Below are 19,598 nucleotides of genomic sequence, written 5' to 3'. Positions count from 1 at the left end.
TCATAATGAATCTCAGCAAGCTTCTGTTGTTGAGGAAAATGATGCAGTGTTCATAATAGTTCATTATGTCTATGAAACACGTATACTTTGAATAATTTAACTCTTTTATATAGTGTTCATAATAGTTCTAAATAGTTTGGTTGTTTTCATTATTAATTGTGTAAAAAGTTCAGATTCCTTATAGATAAATGTTTAATATTGTGTGATCAATCACTTCTTAATGCAAATTGTGTCCCTCTTTTTCACTTTTTTCTTGTAGATTTTTGAATTTTGATGTTTTATTCCCGTCACAACTGCATATGCTCATGATTCACATGATTCTTTCTTAAAGCTAAGGTTGAATCTTGATGTGAAATCTATCTCTTATTGTCACCTATACCCTTCAAATTTGCTTACAGTTGCAAGGGGTCTGTTTTTTTCATACAATTATTCTTCTATTGAGGTCTATTTTTTCTTAGAAGCTTATCTTGAGATACATGAAATGTAATAATATTGCATTTCAATTATTTGATGGTTATGTGACATTTAGGCCGTGCAATTAGAATCTGGTGTACAATTTTGATTTCTAATTTGTAATATATATATCTTTATTCGAGCAGGTGTCCTCAAGAGTATTGGGAAGAATGTTGAAAAGTCGAAAAAATAGAAAGACTTTAGCAGGTCAAGGAACACTGGGAGCTACAGTGCCACCTCTTCACTAGCATCTAAGCAGAAAAATCTCTTGTATTGTAAATATTATTTTCAAATGTTAGAAAATTGTATATTAAATTTTATTTTCAAATTTAGTATTTTGAATGATTTATAATACTAGAAAATTATATATATATATATATATATATATATATATATATATATATATATATTATTTTTATCTAAAAAAGATAACGATTTTTCACCGTTGTTATATGCAGTATAAAACTGTTGTTAAAAGCACACACTCATAGAAAAGACAACGGTTTTTCACTATTGTCTTTGAGTGTGTGTTTTTAACAACAGGGCCTTTAACAACAGTTTTAAATTGCCTACAACAACGGTAAAAGACTGTTATCTTTAACCTTTTTTCTTGTAGTGATTACACACGGCGTGTCGCGTGTGCACACAACTCAACTTCTCAACTTCTAAATTTAAAGATAAAATTTATTTATGTAATCGAGAACTTAAAAGAACTATCATGTTCGGCAACTGTGAGGCTCATCTCATATTTTATATATATATATATATACTCCCAGATTAAGTGATTTATTATCTTTAGGAGTTGGATAATAGTGATGAAGTTAAAAAATTTTAAAACTAAAAAATATTAGGTGCTATAATATATATATTTAGGGGTTTAGAATTAAGATTTAAAGAATTTTTATTTAAAAAAAACAAATAAAAAAGGAATCGAGGTATTTGGATCAATTTTAGATGCCTCGATTAAAAAATTTTAAAAATAAAAAAAGAATCGAGGCGTCAGAATCAATTCCAGATGTCTTGACTAAGCTATTACAGATTGTTCTGCAGCAAATAATTCGTAAGATAACAATCTATATATAGAGAGAAAAATAATATCATGTACACCTTTATCCTGTACACATAGGCGATTTTCATAGGTTTGGACGTCTGGACGTACTCCCAAGTATCCCGATTCACTTTTAAAAATCAAGGTATTAGGGAGGGCTTCTAAACACTTAGACCTATGAAGGTCACCTATAAATGTATAAGATAGAGATGTGCGTACAACAATTTTTCTCTCTCTATGTATAAAAATACTTTTTTATATAATAAAAAGGCTTATGCTTATGCTTATGCGAAAGAGGAGTTCGTGTTGGTGCTAAAGAGGAGTTTGAGTTAGTTGTTGCTAAAGAGTTTGAGGTCGTGAAAGCCGTTGTTAGCTCAGCTACAGTAAATTCCTTTCTAAGAAGTACGGGTTTAGGTTGCTCACTTTTACTGATCTATAGGATAGACTTGTTGGATCGCCTAGCAAATTTGTGTTAGGATGTATACTAAAAGTTTAGCTTTTTCTATAAACATAAGAATCACATTGGTCAAATGTCTACATTTATGCTAAGTGTAGTTGTTCATTTAATTTATATTGTAGATAACATGGTGTGAGAAGACACATAGAAGATCATGTTATCAGATCTTTATAAATTATAAATAGTATCTCACAACCAAGATGGAATGAGACAAACCATTGGAGTGGTTCTAGTGTAATTTGGTATTAGTTTATCTTGACTATAAAATTACACTAGTACACTATAAGTGTATTGAGTAGAACCATTTGAGGTAGTTTCTTTTTATACTGACAACATAAAAGAACAAAACCTCTGTTATTATGGAAGTGCATACTCTTAATCATGTTATAATAACAAGCACGTATACTTAATATTTACTTCTTTAATTTATCAATAGGGTCGATAAGTTGGGAAATGATATTATTTATATGGTGTGTTGATTATAGAATAAACTTTGTCCTAGTTATTTAGGTTGATAATGCCCCATTGAGGAGCTCATAAGGATTGTCATGTAACCCCTGCAGGTGGACTTAGTCCGACATGACAATAAGGTTGAGTGGTACTACTCTTGGAGCTAAGATATTAATTAAGTGAGTTGTCAGTAACTCGTTTAATTAGTGAGCATTCGATATCTTAAACACAGGGACACTAACACACTCATGATAAGAAGGAGCCGATATTGTAATATGAGATTGGTGCGGTAGTGCAATAATAACTATTTAGTGGTATGAGTTATTATTGATGAACTTGAGTTGGGTGTTCGGGGCGAACACGAGAAGTTCAAGCTCATTGAGAGACCAAAATCAATTCCTTCTCTCGGTCCCTATTGTAGCCTTTTATTTATAAAGCCTTATATCCACTTAGAGCCAAGCTTCTTACCCATCTCTTTGTGGTCGACCAAGCTAAGCTTGGAGCCCAAGCTAGGGTCGGCCAAGCCAAAGGATGGAGCCAAGATCAATGGTCGGCCAAGCTTGGAGCCCAAGCAAGGTGGCCGACCACACATTAAATAAAAGGGTGATTATAAATTTTTAAATCTTTCCTTATATGGAAGCCATGGTTTTAAAAGAGAGTTTTTAAATTTTAAAATCTTTCCTTTTATAGTTTTCTACAAAGGATCAAGAGAAAGGTTTGATATCTTTCCTTATTTGAAGTTAAAAGAAATATTTTAATTTTTGATAAAACTTTCATTTTTTGTAACCATCCACATGTTTTAAAAGAGAGATTTTAATTTATAAAAATTTTCTTTTATAACCAACAAGGGATTTTAAAAGAGAAATTTTTTATTAAAATTTCTTACCGGAAATAAATAAGGAAGTTTTAATTTTGTGTTTAAAACTTTCCTTGTTTGGAGCACAAGGAGGTGGCCGACCATGACAAGTATAAAAGAAAGCTTTAATTTTTTGTTTTAAAACTTTCATTTTTAGTCATTAGCAAGGAATATAAGGAAGTTTGAATTATATTTATAACTTTCCTTTTTTGCCAATACCAAGGAATATAAAAGAGAAGGAGGGATGCCTCACCCCATAACACATCTTCTATTCCTCTCTTTAATCCTTGGTGGTCGGCCCTTGTCCTTCTCTTTTCTCCTTTTGTTTTCTTCCTTGGAGACCGGCGACATCAATTGTGGCAATCTCTTGATGCCTAGTTGCTTGAAGGAGAAGAAGAAGAGAAGGAAGCTCTCTTGTTTAGCATCCTTTGGAGGTTAGTTGGTGGTCGAATCTTGGAGGCAAAGGAAGAAGCTTGGGTGGATTTTCTCTTGGAAGATCGTCGCCCACACGTCATCCAAGAGAATGAGAGGAATATAATAGAAGATCAAGAGGTCTATAAGCTACAAAAGGTATAACTAGTTGTTAGTTTCCGCATCATAACTAGTTCATCCTTTTGTAAAAATCAGAAAAAAATCAAACACAAGAGGTTATGGGTTTTAAGTTATCGTTTTATTATCGATTTTTATTTTTCGATTTCATGTTTCGATGATGTGTTTCTATTGAGGTCTCTATAGTTAAATCTAGTTTACTGTAAAAAGTTAAATATCCGATTTCTTTGTGAGACTTTGTCTAGGAAGTGGTGGATGATCCCATATCCAAGAAGACCTAGTGCCTCGCCATGTTTAACCTGGAAGCCGATCTTTGAAATAGATATTTGATAACTTATGTAATATGGTTTAACTTAGGAAGGTCACATCGGTCGAACTTGGAGTAAGAATGTTAAGTTTCGTTCCCAATCCAAGTTTAACTTCTAAAGGGAAATTTGGATTAATAATGTTAAGCATCGTTTGCAATCCAAATTTAACTTTAGTAGAGCACATAAGTATCTAGGATAGTTCTATACTTGTACAAATTTTTGTACAGGGGAACTAGGACGGTATTCCGAGTAGCAACTAAACAAAAATTATACTGACGACTTGAGGATTCAGAGAGTCATGCTTTCGGTCACCGGAGTCGCATCGTAGAGTCATAGAGTTGTCTTTGAAGCAACGCACAAGAGAGGGATCGTAAAATTGAGTTGTGTATTGTTCTATGCTCGAATAGTTCTTTTATAAAGCATTGAGGGCACCTTTAGCAGTTTGTGAAGGTGCCACTAGCTATAAAAATCATCCCCTATGCTTCGGTTGCAATAAGCTGAGCAAACTACGCTGTTTATCCCTCTGAAGGCACCTTCCAAGAGTTCCAAGGCGCCTCCAATTCTTCAGGGCGCCTTCCATGCGCTCTAGGGTGCCTCCCCGCGGAGAAAACCTTATCCCCAAGGTTTATCCGCACGAGGGCACTTCGGCCCTATCCTGGGTGCCACAGTACCAAGCTTCAGGGCGCCTTCAACTGCATGGAAGGTGTCTCCATGCCTTTCCGCGCGTGGTCTTCAGCCAAGGAAATCGAGGTGCCTCCAACACCACAAGAGGCGCCTCGAGCACTATTTGCCCAAGGTATTCTTTATGCATTTAAGTACCTACAAGGCATGTTAGTCCAAATATTAAAGATACCTTATAAAATAAAATTAGCACAATAATTAATATGAAAATAAAATATTTCATAGTCTCTGGACCGTTTGGTTTTGACTTTCAGATTTTTCATGAAATCATAGGTCAAACCGACGCCTACTGTTCCCTCAATGGGGAACGCTTCCTCACCTACTACTCTCATAAAAGCTTATCTTTTGCCAAATCGGTCCTCCAGACCATTTAGACTTTTTCTTAGCATTCGAGACCTTAGGACTTTCCTCTGGACATCCGAATCCCCGACCCATCTAGTCTTCCACCTGGTGTCTATGACCCCCACGACTTTCACCTAGTGTACGCGACTCTAGAATTTCGTCCGATATCCTTGACCTGCCAAGACATTGCCAGTCCCCCGGAGTAGGACTTTGTTGTCTAGCTGCAGCTAAGACTTTCCACCTACTTAGTGCCCATTATGACTTCTTTACCTAGCCTCAACTAGGACTTTTCTGCACACTTAGTTAATTTTGTTAGAACAACAATAATACTTAACTTAGAATCCTTTGTCATTATCAAAACTTAGGTTCAATCATCTGGTGCTCCTTGCACCAACACTAAGCATGCCCAACCCAAATTGATGGCTATTTACCCTTCGAAAACCTAAGGTCAGAGCAAGAGATAGAGTGCCACGAGGCCCCTTCACAAGGGATACGGCTCAAGGACTAGGGACTACTGAAAAAATAACTCTTTATATGCATAAGCTTGAGGAAGGACTAGGGTCTTTCCTAACCCTTAATTAGGGTTTTATCTTTTATCCAAAGAGTTGCTCTACCGGGATTTTAGTAATTAATAAGACCTTGTGCCCTACCCTACTCCTACATGAAAGGAGGCAAAAGGTTCGAATTTGCTTATACAGATTCGAGCTCGGGACTTTAAAGATTTATGTGTCCTTTCTTAACGAGTTGAATCTAGTTCCGTCTTGATAGAGTAAGTAGGTTTCACGTATGGGAATCCAGATTCAACACAAATTTAACAGAAGGGAAGTCTTTAAGTTTGCTTTGGGGCCCTATTTTATTAAATAAAATATGATTATGATTTATTTTTAAAATATATGAGTTAGGATGATAAATATTTAAAATTATTGTTAAAATAAATTTTAATCTAGATTTATTTTGATATATAATTTTAATTTTTTACTAGTCAAATTAGATTTGATCAATAATTTTTAATTTTTTTAAATTTGACCAATAATTTTAAATTTTAATTCATTATTTGGTTGATAATTTTAATTTTTTACTATTAAAGTTAGATTTGATTAATAATTTATTTTTATTAAAAATTTAATTTCTAATTTAATTTTTTATTGATATAAATTTATTTTACAGATCAAAATTAAGCTTAGTTAAGAAATTTAAAATATTTATTGATTATACGTATTAATAATTGATTTTTTTATAAAAATATTTTTAAAAGTTATTTTTTTTACCTTATTATCCTTCCTTATCATTTTTATAGCATTATTATTATATTAATAAAAAAAATTGATAATATCAGTTAACGTCATTGACTATCTCTAGGAGTGATCGGTCTGATGTCATGGAAGTTTCCCATCGGCGATGACTAGTCTAGAAGTCCCGCATCCTTTGATTACATCCCTCATTTGGAGGAAAAATTCCTACAAATATATCGTAGTTAGGGTTCAAACTGTGATTATCTGGGTGATAACCTAAATGTCCTACCACAACACCATAGTCCCGAGGACGTTATTATTATATTATTGCTCCTTATTGATGTTTACTTGTTAAATATTATTTTACTAAATAAATTTGATTAATAATTTATAAAATTAAAATTGATAAAAAGGATACACGAAATTTCTATCAATGCCAGATAATCAGGATTTCAAGGAAGAATATATTATACATAATTTTATCCTTCTTCACAAGAAACTATATCCGTTATTCGAGTCCCCAGGGTATGGTGTCACGATAGGACATCCAGGTTGTCACTCAGACACCCACGATTTGATCCCCAGCTACGACATATTTGTAGGAATTTTCCTCCAAATGAGGAGTGCAATCAAAGGATGCTGGGCGTCTGAGTTGGCTGCCGCGCGCGCTTCCCGATTTACTCTGATGGCCAGTGGGAAACTTTCGTAGGACCGGACCGATCACCCTGAGGGATAATCAATAAGACTAACTGACATTATCATTTTTTTTATATTTTTTATATGTTATTCGAACATATTACCTGTCACACAACATAAACACTTCCACTTATTGAAGTTAAATTTATCAATAAAAAAAATAAAATGACAATTAAAATATATATCCATATTGTTACACTAATTTATTAATCATTATCAAATTAATTAGTATTTTAATATTTTATTGGCAAAATTTAAATTGATTTATTTATTTTAAAATATTCATTATAATATCAATATTCAACAAGATAAGTCTGTATCATAACAATTATAAAATCATAAATATAAATCGTATTGAATAAGATAGATTTATATTAGGATAAATATTAAACTCTAATTACTATAAATATTATTGAACAGGTCAAATCTATATGATACTGTATTTAATGTATATTGTAAAACATAATAATATTAAATATTATATTTGAAGATAACTGTATTATTTTACATAAGTTATGGGTAGGAATACCATTTTGATTAAAAATAAGAAAGGACGCCTCTTTAATTATTTAAAAATCGTTGTCCTTTTAATCTTTGTCCTTAAAACAGGATGATAACTTGCTAAAGTCATATTTTAGATAAAATAATAAATAGTAGTTTTTTCTTGATTTCACGTGGACCTTCGAGGTCTATCCAATCATATCATAATGTTTTTTCGAATAAATCATCCAACAATATAGAGAATATAATCCTCTAATTAAGCAAATATAAATATTTTAATAATATGAATTTTAATTTATATTAAAATTCAAATATTTTTCAAAAAATAATTTACTATTGTGGCGTGAATTATGTAGTCCAATTAATTACTAATCATAATTTATGATCATTTAAATCTAGAGTTATAAGTAAGAAAATAAGATCAAAATGGGGCACTGTGGAGTGGTAAGTGGCAAACTCATTTTCATGCCGTGAGACTTCTAATTTCGATATTTCTAAATATCGAATGATGTACGTAATGATTAGCTCATGGGAGTGGATTATTAGAAGATCCCTATTAATATTATTAATATATGAATGTTATAATACAAATCAATATGAACACATTGTGTTCAATTTATTTATATAAAAAAAATTTTAAAATTAAGAAATTAAAATTTCAAAAATTAAGAAATTAAATTTTAAATTAAAAAAAATAAAGATGAATAAACAGATAGTGAGACTTACAAATAATTAATATTAAAATGAATATAAATATGTGCTAATAAAAATGAGATGTTAATATAATAAGTATGTAACATGCTATTTGAAGATATGACATATATTAACGTTTAAATAATTACGGAGGCTGTTAGTTGGGTTGCGATACTTGAATTTAAAAAAAAATCATCAAATTAATTAAATCTATCGAGATTGGAGATGGGCCTGATGGGGCTAACTTGGGCCGTTCCAAATGGGCCGGGTTGGAGTCGGAGTCATTCCATCAGAAGTTCAGGAATGTAAACAAAGACAGGAAATGGTTTGGCGTCTCGTTTCCAATTCATCCACGGCCTCAGAGCCTCACTCTCGCCCCGCGAGGATAAGGCTACCTCAATCCTCCTCCTCCTCCCCCTCCTCTCTCTGTCTCTCTCTCTCTCTCTCTCCCGGAAGCAACCGAAGAACAAGGAGCACAAGAGCGGCGAGGCCTGCTTCTCTGAACCCCAGTCGCACCGGACACTCCCTGCTTCCTTTTCATTTCGAGGAACGGAAGAAAAACTGGGGAGATGAACGGGAATTTGAGAAGGTCGTCTTTTTTTTTGGAAAGTCGGGGTTTCTAAGCAATTGAGCGCTTTACATTAGTTCCTTAGAGGCTTAGAAGTTCCAGTTGTTTGGGGTTCTGACATCTAACTGGTCGAAAGGATTTCTTTTTCTCATGTAATTGCTGGAGTTTGATTTTTGTGGAATCTTATAGGTTGATAAAATTCGTTGCCGAAGATTTGCAGGTGAATACATTACCAGCGGAATTGAGATTATATGAAAAATTAAACTGTTCTTTTTTATCATCAAAATATGATAGGTCAGTTGAGCAAAAGTCTAGCATGATAATATTTTTGAAGATGAAGGAATTTTGTAATTTCTCCGTAGGAACTACACTTTTATCTTTAATATGGGAAGAAATTTTCATCATACTTGCAAGAAACAAGTTAATTATAGATCTGTTATGGAACTCCAACTCTATTGGAATTTTTGCTAACATTGCTTTAGCACTTTATGTGATAAGGTTTCTCATTGCGTGATCAGCAAAGAAGTTGCTGCATTTTGTGGTTTCAAATAGTATGAATTTTGATTAAGTTTTTTATGTTGTTTATATGTTTTTCTCATTTGCAAATTGGATGAATATCATTAAAGATCATGCTGCTTCTATAAGAACATTACTTCAGTGTATTTCCTCTAACATTTGTTTTACTTCCTATTTAGCTTTTTTTTCTAGTGAATACTTTTTTCACCTTCCATTAAGAATATAAAATAAATACTTTTCCCGATACTTTAAGCTTTTTGAATGAGTATTGTGTCATCGAAACAACTTTAAAATTATACTAGGATAGGAGGTTTTATGTTCAAATCCTGCCAATTAAAAATCTTATAATTACGTTGAGTTGATGATCCTTTTACTCTAGCTTAAGATTTTAGGATAAATGGTCAGCCATTCAATTTTAATATCTTTAAGTGTGCTGGAACTGAACTGTTACCTTCAATAAATACAGCTAATTTATTGTTTTCTATAGGGTGTTATCGATAGATTCTTGAGTTAGATGGACTGTATCACTTATAATAAAAGATGTAAGGGACAAAGGAGATAAAAAGATTTTTAAAAATAAAACTCTACTCGACAAACAAAAATGACTACAAACGAAAAATATTACGCAACTCTTCTTAACATGTTCCAGTGTAATTTTTTCTTTATTGTTTAATTGTTGAGTGCTACTGAAGTTACTGCCTACTATTTTCTGGAAAGAATTGGACACTTAGGGAGAATTATTGACTATTGTTGGCCTGGGATCTGCTGATAGTGTATTAATATTACAAGGTAAAAGTTTAGGCATCTACGCATACAAGTTATGTTTGTGAAGTCTAATAGGAATCGTAAGTGTCAAGTTCAAGAACTTAAAACAATGCTAATGCAAATGTACAGGATTGGTTTAGATTGGGCGAATCTGGTTTTGTATAAAAATGTCTATGCAAATTAGTTGGCCAGCTTAGGTCAAGATGTGAGAAAAGAAAAATCAAAATCAACCTTAAGACTCAAACTCCCAAGAGAGCACAAAAGGCCCAACCAGTATTGTCCTGAGTTTTTAAGTTTGGATGTGTTAGGATTTCAGGCCGAACTGTAATCATGTTTTTTGGTTGTTATATCAGTTGGCGTGTGTATTAATCACCTAAAGGTATCTCTTATTCATCACATTGAGACTTTCTGGCATCCTTGCTGACTTCTGGATACTGCCTTGGGATGTCTCATATCTGTATTATCATCTCCTTAAGGAACCCAATAATCTAGTTGCCTCATCAATGGAAATTTTCTTTTCTGTTGACTCAAGTTCTTCATTTAATGTGAGTACAGGTCTACAATAAACATATCAAATGATTTGGTAGCAATATGCAAAATGTATCTTATTTAATGTTCTGTATTTAATTCGTAGCCCAAATGTTTGTTTTTTAGGATTGATCCAGTCAATCTGTGTTTTGCAGTTTTAAAGAAAACTGAGGTTAAACTTCAGTTGAAAGTCGTATTTTGATAGACAAAAAGCTTCTGGTCTAGATTCAAGATGACACCCGTAATTCATTGTTCTGTTGGAAATATCACTTTAGTTCCTCGAACTGTTTTACCACCAAGGAAAGAGGTGAAGTTAACAAGATGTGACACATCTGGAAAGGATACTAGGCTCAAATCATATCGAAGATTTCTGTTATCACATTCATCAGTAAGACTGTTTCAGTTGTATAGAAGGTCAGGAATCCAAACCATGGCAGCTGTTGGCACTGATCTAACTGTAGAAGAAACAAATCCAACTGTTTCAGAGGAAGTTGTTGATGAAACCTTGGAAGTACCACCTAGCTCTGATGAATCAAGTGTACCTTCTCCATCAAAGTCAACCACAATTTCAAATCAAACCAAACGCATTAGGCCTGGGAGGAAAAGTGAGATGCCTCCTGTGAACGAAGAGGAATTAGTTCCAGGTGCTTCATTTGTAGGAAAAATAAGGTCAATTCAACCATTTGGTTGTTTTGTCGATTTTGGAGCCTACACAGATGGTTTGGTACATGTTTCCAGGATAAGTGACTCTTATGTCAAAGATGTTGCATCTGTCGTCTCTATTGGACAAGAGGTGAAAGTGAGAATTGTTGAGGCCAATAAGGAAACAGGACGGATATCTCTCACAATGCGTGACAAGGATGGCACAACTAAGGTTCAGCAGAAAAGGGAATCTACAGCTGAAAGTGGTGAAAAGCCAAAATCTTTCAGAAAAACTGGTTCAAGGTCAGACCAAAAGCGAGGGGAAACCAAAAAAAGCTCTAAGTTTGCAAAGGGTCAGATTTTGGATGGTACTGTGAAGAACCTCATAAGATCTGGAGCTTTTATATCACTTCCGGATGGAGAGGAAGGATTTCTTCCAATTGAAGAAGAATCTGAAAGCTTTGTTATTTTAGGGAGTTCATCACTGCAGGTTGGCCAAGAAGTTAATGTACGAGTATTACGCATTGCCAGAGGAAAGGTAACTTTAACAATGAAAAAAGAAGAAGATGTTGATGAACTAAATAAGCAACTAAATCAAGGTGTGGTACACACAGCAACGAACCCATTCGAGCTGGCATTCCGCAAGAACAAGGAAATTTCTGCTTTCTTGGATGAGCGAAAGAGGACACAGGAGTCTCTTAAAAAGATTGAACAAACAATAGAAGTTGGTGAAACAGTGGATAATTCTGATGCTTTTGCAGTTGATAATTCTGCAAAGGCTAATGGGGATCAGACAGTTGGTTCTTCTGATTCACATACCAAGGTTAATGATGAGATATCTATTAATGAAGAGCAGCTGGAGGAAATTCCCGTTGTAGATTGCCTTTCGGATGTTGTGGAAAGCAAGGATGAGGGATCTCTGAGTGCATTAACTGAGACTGTTGATACAGTTGCAAAAGAGGATGAAAAAGGATCTGAACTCTTGAGCCACTCTTCTCGGGATTCAGTTATAGATGAGATTCCTGTAAAGGGTATTGAAGATTCTACAGAGATTCTGAAGGAAGAAAGCATAACATCACAAGATTCAGTTCCGGATGGAGGTGAATCTTTTGCCAGCAATTTGTCTTTTAGTCTGGCAGTGGATGATACACTGTCTTCTGAAAGTAAAGAAGCAGCCGATGATATCAGAGCTTTGGAGAAACCTGAAGGGACTTTGTTGGCTGCTGAAGAAGCTGAGACCTCTTCAGCTCAAGTGACAGAAACTGGAAGAGCAGCTGAAACAGATGAAGCCTCATTGCCTTCCGACGATAAAGAAGCTGCTGGTGATATCAAATCTGAGGTTTCTGTAGAACAAGTGACAGAAACTGAAACATTTGTGAAAGAAGAACAAGGTTCTGAAGTTCCGTCATCAAAAGAAAAAGAGGGCAATCTAAATTCTACACAAGTTGACGATTCTGCTGGTAATGTCAAATCTGAGGCTTCTTTAGAACAAGTGACAGAAACTGAAATGACTGAAACACCTGCGAAAGATGAACAAGGTTCTGAAACTGATGATTCTACTGGGCAATTAAATACCAAAAAGTATTACAGGACTATCCCAGAGGACCTTTCTAAAAACCAATTCGATAAACCCATAGCTATTGAAGATGTGGCTGTTCCCACTAACTCAAGCAATGCCAAATCAGATGCTGAAGGTAGCTTGAATGAGCAAACTGACTCTTCTGATGAACCAAGATCTGTCAAAGGTTAGTGAATAATATTGGGTGTACCCACAGATGGATATCCCTTTCGAGAAGATAAGATTTAATACTTTTACATGTTAAACAAGGGCATTTTTTAAACAGTATTAAAATCAAGTTTGTGAAAATGTTCAGAATATTTGGCTTTTATTGTTATCGAATTCAGAAAAAAGAATCATCATACATGCATAAATCCAGTTACTATATTCATGAATAAATATTTTAGATAATTGCATCATGGGAACATCTCCACTGTGTTCCTTGTAGGTCAGTTAAATCTTAAATATGTTGTGAAAATGAAAATTATTTATCTTTGCTGCATTCTTCTTTTCCAGCAATGATTCTATATTTTGAACACATCAATCATCTTGTTTACACCGGTTTAATAAACTCAACATTTGCATCATCTACTCTCATAGTACTTGTTCTTAAACCAGCAATATATTGCGAGGCCAACTATTTGGGTAATTGATGCGGACCTTTATCTTCCATTGAACTCTATATAATGCATATCACTTGATCATGTTTGGATTTCTTGAAAACCTATCTTTCGTTTCTTTCTCTTTTCTGATTCCCATTAGGATGATTTGTTTTTCATATGTTGATATCATCCCTAAGATCTTATTCACATCTCACTACTGCTAATCTTACGATCAATGCTTCAGAATTTCGGTGCTACAAATGCAACCCCGTTCTGTTAAGAATTTTTATATACTTGGAATTTAGTGATCAGGTTTAGTATTGCTGCTGACAGCATGGCTCAATCATTCTCCTCTGCGGTTTGTAGTTTGAGCTGTGATTATTGTTCAAAATGCAGCTACTATTTCCCCAGCTCTGGTGAAGCAATTACGCGAAGAAACAGGTGCTGGTATGATGGACTGCAAGAAGGCTCTTGTAGAATCTGGGGGTGACATTGCTAAGGCCCAAGAGTTGCTCCGAAAGAAAGGTTTAGCAAGCGCGGATAAAAAGGCCAGTAGAACAACTGCCGAAGGAAGGATTGGGTCCTACATCCATGACAGCAGAATAGGCATCCTCATAGAGGTGAACTGTGAAACGGATTTCGTGTCTCGAGGTGAAATCTTCAAGGAGTTGGTTGAAGACCTTGCTATGCAAGTAGCAGCATGTTCTCAGGTTTGTTATTTAGCAACTGAAGATATCCCAGAAGATATTGTGAACAAGGAAAGGGAAATTGAAATGCAGAAGGAAGACCTTTTGTCAAAACCTGAGAACATAAGATCAAAAATTGTTGATGGCCGAATCAGGAAGAGGCTTGAGGAATTTGTGTTGCTGGAGCAACCTTACATAAAAAATGACAAGATGGTAGTTAAGGATTTAGTTAAGCAGACCATTGCTACAATTGGAGAGAATATTAAGGTAAAAAGGTTTGTTCGTCTCAATCTTGGAGAAGGCTTGGAGAAGAAAAGCCAAAACTTTGCAGCCGAAATCGCCGCACAGACTACAGCTAAATCTTCACCTGTGGTTGCAAAAGATCAATCTACCGAAACAAAAGAAGATGTTGAGAAGTAAGACCACCTCTATTCCTTCAATGGTTCAGTTTTATTTTTGCCAGAGATACTTATTGTGCATTATAGCATCTTGATCCTCTAGTGTTTAGCTTCCTCTTGATGTCTGTTGTTTTGCTGCCATACCGACTTTTGAGCTCATAGTCCACCAATTAAGTGACTCCCTAAAATCCGACTTCAACCATCCCTGAAATGAAATATTTCTTTACAATTATTTTGAACTCGAGTTGAGCATCTAATTTTTGCAGGCCGAAAACAGTTGCAGTATCAGCTTCATTAGTGAAGCAACTTCGAGAGGAAACAGGTGCTGGCATGATGGACTGCAAGAAAGCTCTTGCAGAGACTGAAGGAGACATTGAAAAGGCTCAGGAATACCTCCGCAAGAAGGGACTGGCATCGGCTGACAAAAAATCCTCCAGACTTGCCGCAGAAGGTCGGATTTCAGCCTATATTCATGATGCGCGGATCGGCACACTTATTGAAGTTAACTGCGAAACAGACTTTGTGAGCCGGAATGAGAAGTTCAAGGAATTGGTGGATGATCTTGCTATGCAAGTGGTGGCCTGCCCTCAGGTTGAGTTTGTGTCGATAGATGAAATCCCAGAGAGTATCATTGCGAAGGAAAAAGAAATAGAAATGGCAAGAGATGATCTGAAGTCAAAGCCGGACCAAATAAAGGAGAAGATAGTGGAAGGGAGGATCACTAAGAGGCTAGGAGAACTTGCTCTCTTGGAACAGCCCTTCATCAAAGATGATGATATTAAGGTGAAGGATCTGGTGAAACAGACAGTGGCTGCGCTAGGAGAGAACATCAAAGTTAGAAGGTTTGTTCGCTTCACTCTCGGAGAGAACTGAAGGATTCGAAAGTTACAATTTGTCGGTTAAGGAAGAGCCAGTATAATTTTTGGACACTGTTCCTGTTTGTAACATGCTGCTGTTCTACTAAAATGAGTTGAGACAAAATCATAATTTTTTGGCCTTCGGCATGGTGTGTATTCATCCATATCTTTGTAGCAAGTTTACCTTGACTTCAAGTTATGAATCTAAGAAACTGATGGTAACAATGATGGAAACTCTTAGCCAAAATATTATGAGAAAAGTTGATGTATAACCAATTCTTCCTTGAAGCAAAAGAAAATGGAATCATAAAAAAACATCTTTTTTTATTAATCATTGAAATAACACTTTATTTTTTTTCCCAATCAATTTGATACAATAATATGTTCATAGTTATAGCAACATTAGAACATCCACATCAGATATCCTATTTAAAAAATTTATCTTAAATTTACCCTATTTAAAAAGTTTATCTTAAATTTTGAATAAAGTAATTAAAAAATCTCTTCTCTAAATTTAGGAAATGAATTTCATTCCCTAAACATTATAAAGGAGAGAAGAAATAGGAAAACTAATATATGATATATTAAAAAATAGGTATCCAAATTTAATAAAATAATTTTTTTACACTAAATTATACATTTTGAATAGGCAAACTGATATGGATAATCTTACACAAATGAAATTATATTCAATTCAAATTAACACTAATTACTATAATATCATAATTACAATTCATATTATTGCTACATAAACTCCCCGTAATTTCTGTCTCCGTAATAATTTCATCTTTTCTATCAATCATTACAATTCATAATTATTATAATATCATAATTATTGCACTATATTAATAGATGATTCAATTTTCATACCCTTTTAACAATTTTAATAAAAAGGGACACTTTTTAATACTATTTTCAGACGAACTTAAACATTTATAATCAAATACATTAAATTTCATAATAATCAGGTTAAATTACACTATTCTGTTTGTCAGTATGGACAAGCCACTAAATTCCTAAAACTATGCCTTATAAGACATTCAATTGTAACCTAGACATGTAATTCAATATTTAGTTATAACATATTTGTAAAAAAATTTCCTCCAAATAAAACAGATGGTGGACTTCTACACTGCCACCACAAACACTTCCCAATTTATCTTAACCGATAAAAAAATTTCATAAAACCAGACCAATTACCCCATGACTCATCAATAAAGCTAACTCAATTTATCATTTTTTTTTCAATCATGATTGCAATAGCACAAATAAGGCTCACAGTGACAAGAGATAAAACTCAATTTTAAAGATCAATCAGTGTTCAAATGGATCAACAGAGTTTAAACAAAGATCAATCAGATGGATTCATTTTTGCAGATTTACTCTTCATAAACATCAAACTGCGGTAAAATGGCACCAGGGCAAAACTAAAAGCAACACTAGTAGGACCTACGACAATCATCATGCTTCTTTGCTTGAGTTCATAATGGCTAGAAGCAATTCAAAATCTATTGTTGCTTGATTTCTGATTTCTTCTTCTGCCAAAGCCTATCAAGAGCACCATCAGCATCACCCTGCCAAAATGATTAATGAAGCAAAATCAAAAACCAAGTATTTAAATAATCAATAACAATGTATCAGTTTAACAAACATTAGCAAATTATTGATGCAAGTGAAAATAGTATACTGAACAAATCAGTAGCATAGTAAAATTATCAATAATGAGAGATCAAAGTTAGTTGAAAGGAGATGGAACGGACCTGAGCACGAATGAAACCAGAGAGAGCAAAAGTGGTATACTGGCCGGTGTATACTCCACTCTCATTCAAGTGGCCAATGTTGATTTGGACGGATGCGTGATCTTTGGCAGTAATCAGCCTATTCGTAGCAGAACTAAAAAAAAAAATGCAAAGGTTGGAAAGAATCACAGAAATCAATATAATTGAGGGTAAAGAAGTTCTAATTGATTACGAGATACTCACCATTTTCTTGGGATGTAGAGATCCATCATTTCACCCGCTTCGTTCTGCATCTTGGAAGTGAGATCGCGATCCTAGATTTGCAAATGTGTCAAAGTCACCTGAAAATACAATAAAAACGACTGAAGAAAAGAAAAAATCTACAGTTTTGTCGACCTCAAAAGGATGCTAGAATGAAATATGAGAGCTCGATGAATGAGTGAGTATTACCTTTGACGCAGAAACAGAAACGCGAATCAAAATAGCCAGAGAACCGATATGATAGATCAAAAAACAAAGAAAAAGGTGCAAATGTGCCAAAATCACATGAAATCATACAAGTTTTGCTGACCATAAAAGGGTCCTAGAATGGAATAGGAGCATTAGATGAATGAGCATTAACTTTGAAGGAGAAACAGAATCGCGAATCAAAATACCCGAAGAACCGTCATAATTGAACTTCAATTTAACCAAAACAAAGGAAAATTGCAAATATTTAACCTGAAAATAAACAAAAAACGACTGTAGGAAAATTTTTTTTGCCGATCACAAGAGGATGCTAGAATGGAATAGATGCATTGGATGAATGAGTGAGCATTTACTTTGAAGGACAAACAAAAACACGACTCAAAATACGCGAAGAACCGTCCTAATCGAACTACGATTGAACAAAAACAAAGGAAAATTACAAACATTTCACCTGAAAATAAACAAAAAACGACTGGAGGAAAAAAAAATCTACAAAATTTGCCGATCACAAAAGGATGCTAGAATGGAGTAGAAACATTATATGGATGAGTGAAAACTGCGATGATCGAAGTCCAATTGTACAAAAAAGCAAAGGAAAATTGCAGCTTGGTTGGGGTTTCGGAGGCGTACCTTTGGGACGAGTAACACAGGAATGCGGCGAGAGAAAAAAAAGGCTCGGGTAGGGCTCTATATATCTAGACCGCGCTAACCCTAGCTTCGGTACGTATGGCAATGCGAGTTGCTAGTGGGCCGTATGGCAATGCGAGTTGCTAGTGGGCCGGTCCAAGAAAATGTAACTTGAACAACTCCATTAATTGAAAATGTGATTAATAATAAAATATTATTATTTCATAAATTTAATTTTATATTAAAAATATGGTTAATAATAATTGAGCAAAAACAAAAAAGACGTTCTTTATTTAAAAAAAAAAAAGTCTAAAAGAGCATAATCATATTTTTCTATAAAAAACTATCATTATTCCAGTATTATTTTAATTGTTTAAAAAAAGTTTTTTTTTATGATTCTAATATTGTCATTTTAATTTTTACCCATAATATTTTTTATTTGTAGATGAACGAAGTATGGTAGTTTTCTACCCAATCAAATCTAATGAATAAAATTGATGATTAGATAATAATAAAAAAAATGACAAATCAAATGTATAAAAACAACTTGATCTAGTTAGTGTAGGTATGTATATACATATATATTATAAATAAAAGAATCAATATAAAGTTTTTACTATTTATTTGCTTGACTAATATGGTATTATAACCTTTAAAGATCGGGGAAATGTCTTCAAATATGAGTCTTTGAAGATTAAAAAGTATCGAGCTCCTTCCCGTTGCGAGAGATTCTATCAGGAAAGAGATATGAGGATAACGAGTGTAAGTCGAGGATGGATATTGCTCCTCTAATGGTCAAATTAGTGAATGGACAATGAGGAGCGTAAAGAATTTAAAAAAGAAAAGACAGAAAGAATGAGCTTGCATTGCAAGTATCCAAAAAGACTATACCTTCACTTATCATGTGGACAATCACACAAGAGAAACACCACCCCTTGATCTATCATAGGAGGGTACCTTCCCAGTTGTAGCGATAGTCGTTAATCTGTACCACTAATTCTGTCTGATTGTCAATTCAGTGTCACTTTCTCAAAGGGATCACCGACAAATATTGATCATGTATCAGAGATGGATAGAAGCAAACATAGCAAATATATGAAAGAGCCAACTTAGTTCCTTCATAGTGACCCCTAATGGGGCAAATATATCAATCATGAAAAAAGTTGTCACTAAAACTTTGACGATAATAACTTTACTACTAGATTGGCTGACCTAAATTGTCATATATAATTATTATTCATAATTTTGCCACTATTAATGCTTTTAGTGACAATAAGGGACCAAGGGAGGCATTAGATAAAGTGTAGAAACTAAAACAAGCTCACTGCCTTCCTTATTACTCCTCGAGTAAGTCATGCATTTGTGTTGAGTTGCTTTG

At 34.1% G+C, this 19,598-nt stretch overlaps 2 protein-coding genes across 4 annotated transcripts; one reads left to right on the top strand and one right to left on the bottom strand.

Annotated features, from left to right (window-relative positions):
* The first annotated feature begins 8,590 nt into the window (after nucleotides 1-8,590).
* LOC122020887 (polyprotein of EF-Ts, chloroplastic-like) lies at nucleotides 8,591-15,614 on the top strand. Of its 2 annotated transcripts, none has more exons than XM_042578923.1 (4): nucleotides 8,591-8,855; nucleotides 10,799-13,030; nucleotides 13,842-14,547; nucleotides 14,796-15,614. In XM_042578923.1, the coding sequence occupies exons 2-4, from the start codon at nucleotides 10,876-10,878 to the stop codon at nucleotides 15,400-15,402; spliced, it is 3,468 nt and encodes a 1,155-aa protein (XP_042434857.1). In that variant the 5' UTR covers nucleotides 8,591-8,855; nucleotides 10,799-10,875; the 3' UTR covers nucleotides 15,403-15,614. The 2 variants fall into 2 exon arrangements, with proteins under 2 accessions (XP_042434857.1, XP_042434858.1); XM_042578924.1 differs by lacking the exon at nucleotides 8,591-8,855 and adding an exon at nucleotides 8,883-9,054.
* A 1,053-nt stretch (nucleotides 15,615-16,667) lies between these two features.
* Nucleotides 16,668-18,286, bottom strand: LOC122021929 (40S ribosomal protein S21). Of its 2 annotated transcripts, none has more exons than XM_042580113.1 (4): nucleotides 18,224-18,286; nucleotides 17,369-17,466; nucleotides 17,147-17,279; nucleotides 16,668-16,960 (listed from the first exon to the last, which is right to left on the bottom strand). In XM_042580113.1, the coding sequence occupies exons 2-4, from the start codon at nucleotides 17,416-17,418 to the stop codon at nucleotides 16,895-16,897; spliced, it is 249 nt and encodes an 82-aa protein (XP_042436047.1). In that variant the 5' UTR covers nucleotides 17,419-17,466; nucleotides 18,224-18,286; the 3' UTR covers nucleotides 16,668-16,894. The 2 variants fall into 2 exon arrangements, with proteins under 2 accessions (XP_042436047.1, XP_042436048.1); XM_042580114.1 differs by having other exon boundaries at nucleotides 17,369-17,439; nucleotides 18,224-18,261.
* Nucleotides 18,287-19,598: the final 1,312 nt, after the last annotated feature.

Source organism: Zingiber officinale, chromosome 9A (genome assembly GCF_018446385.1).
Source record: "Zingiber officinale cultivar Zhangliang chromosome 9A, Zo_v1.1, whole genome shotgun sequence".
Lineage (NCBI taxonomy): Eukaryota > Viridiplantae > Streptophyta > Magnoliopsida > Zingiberales > Zingiberaceae > Zingiber > Zingiber officinale.
Note: the sequence above shows the minus strand (reverse complement) of the source record. Positions and strands in the feature narration are given on the sequence as shown.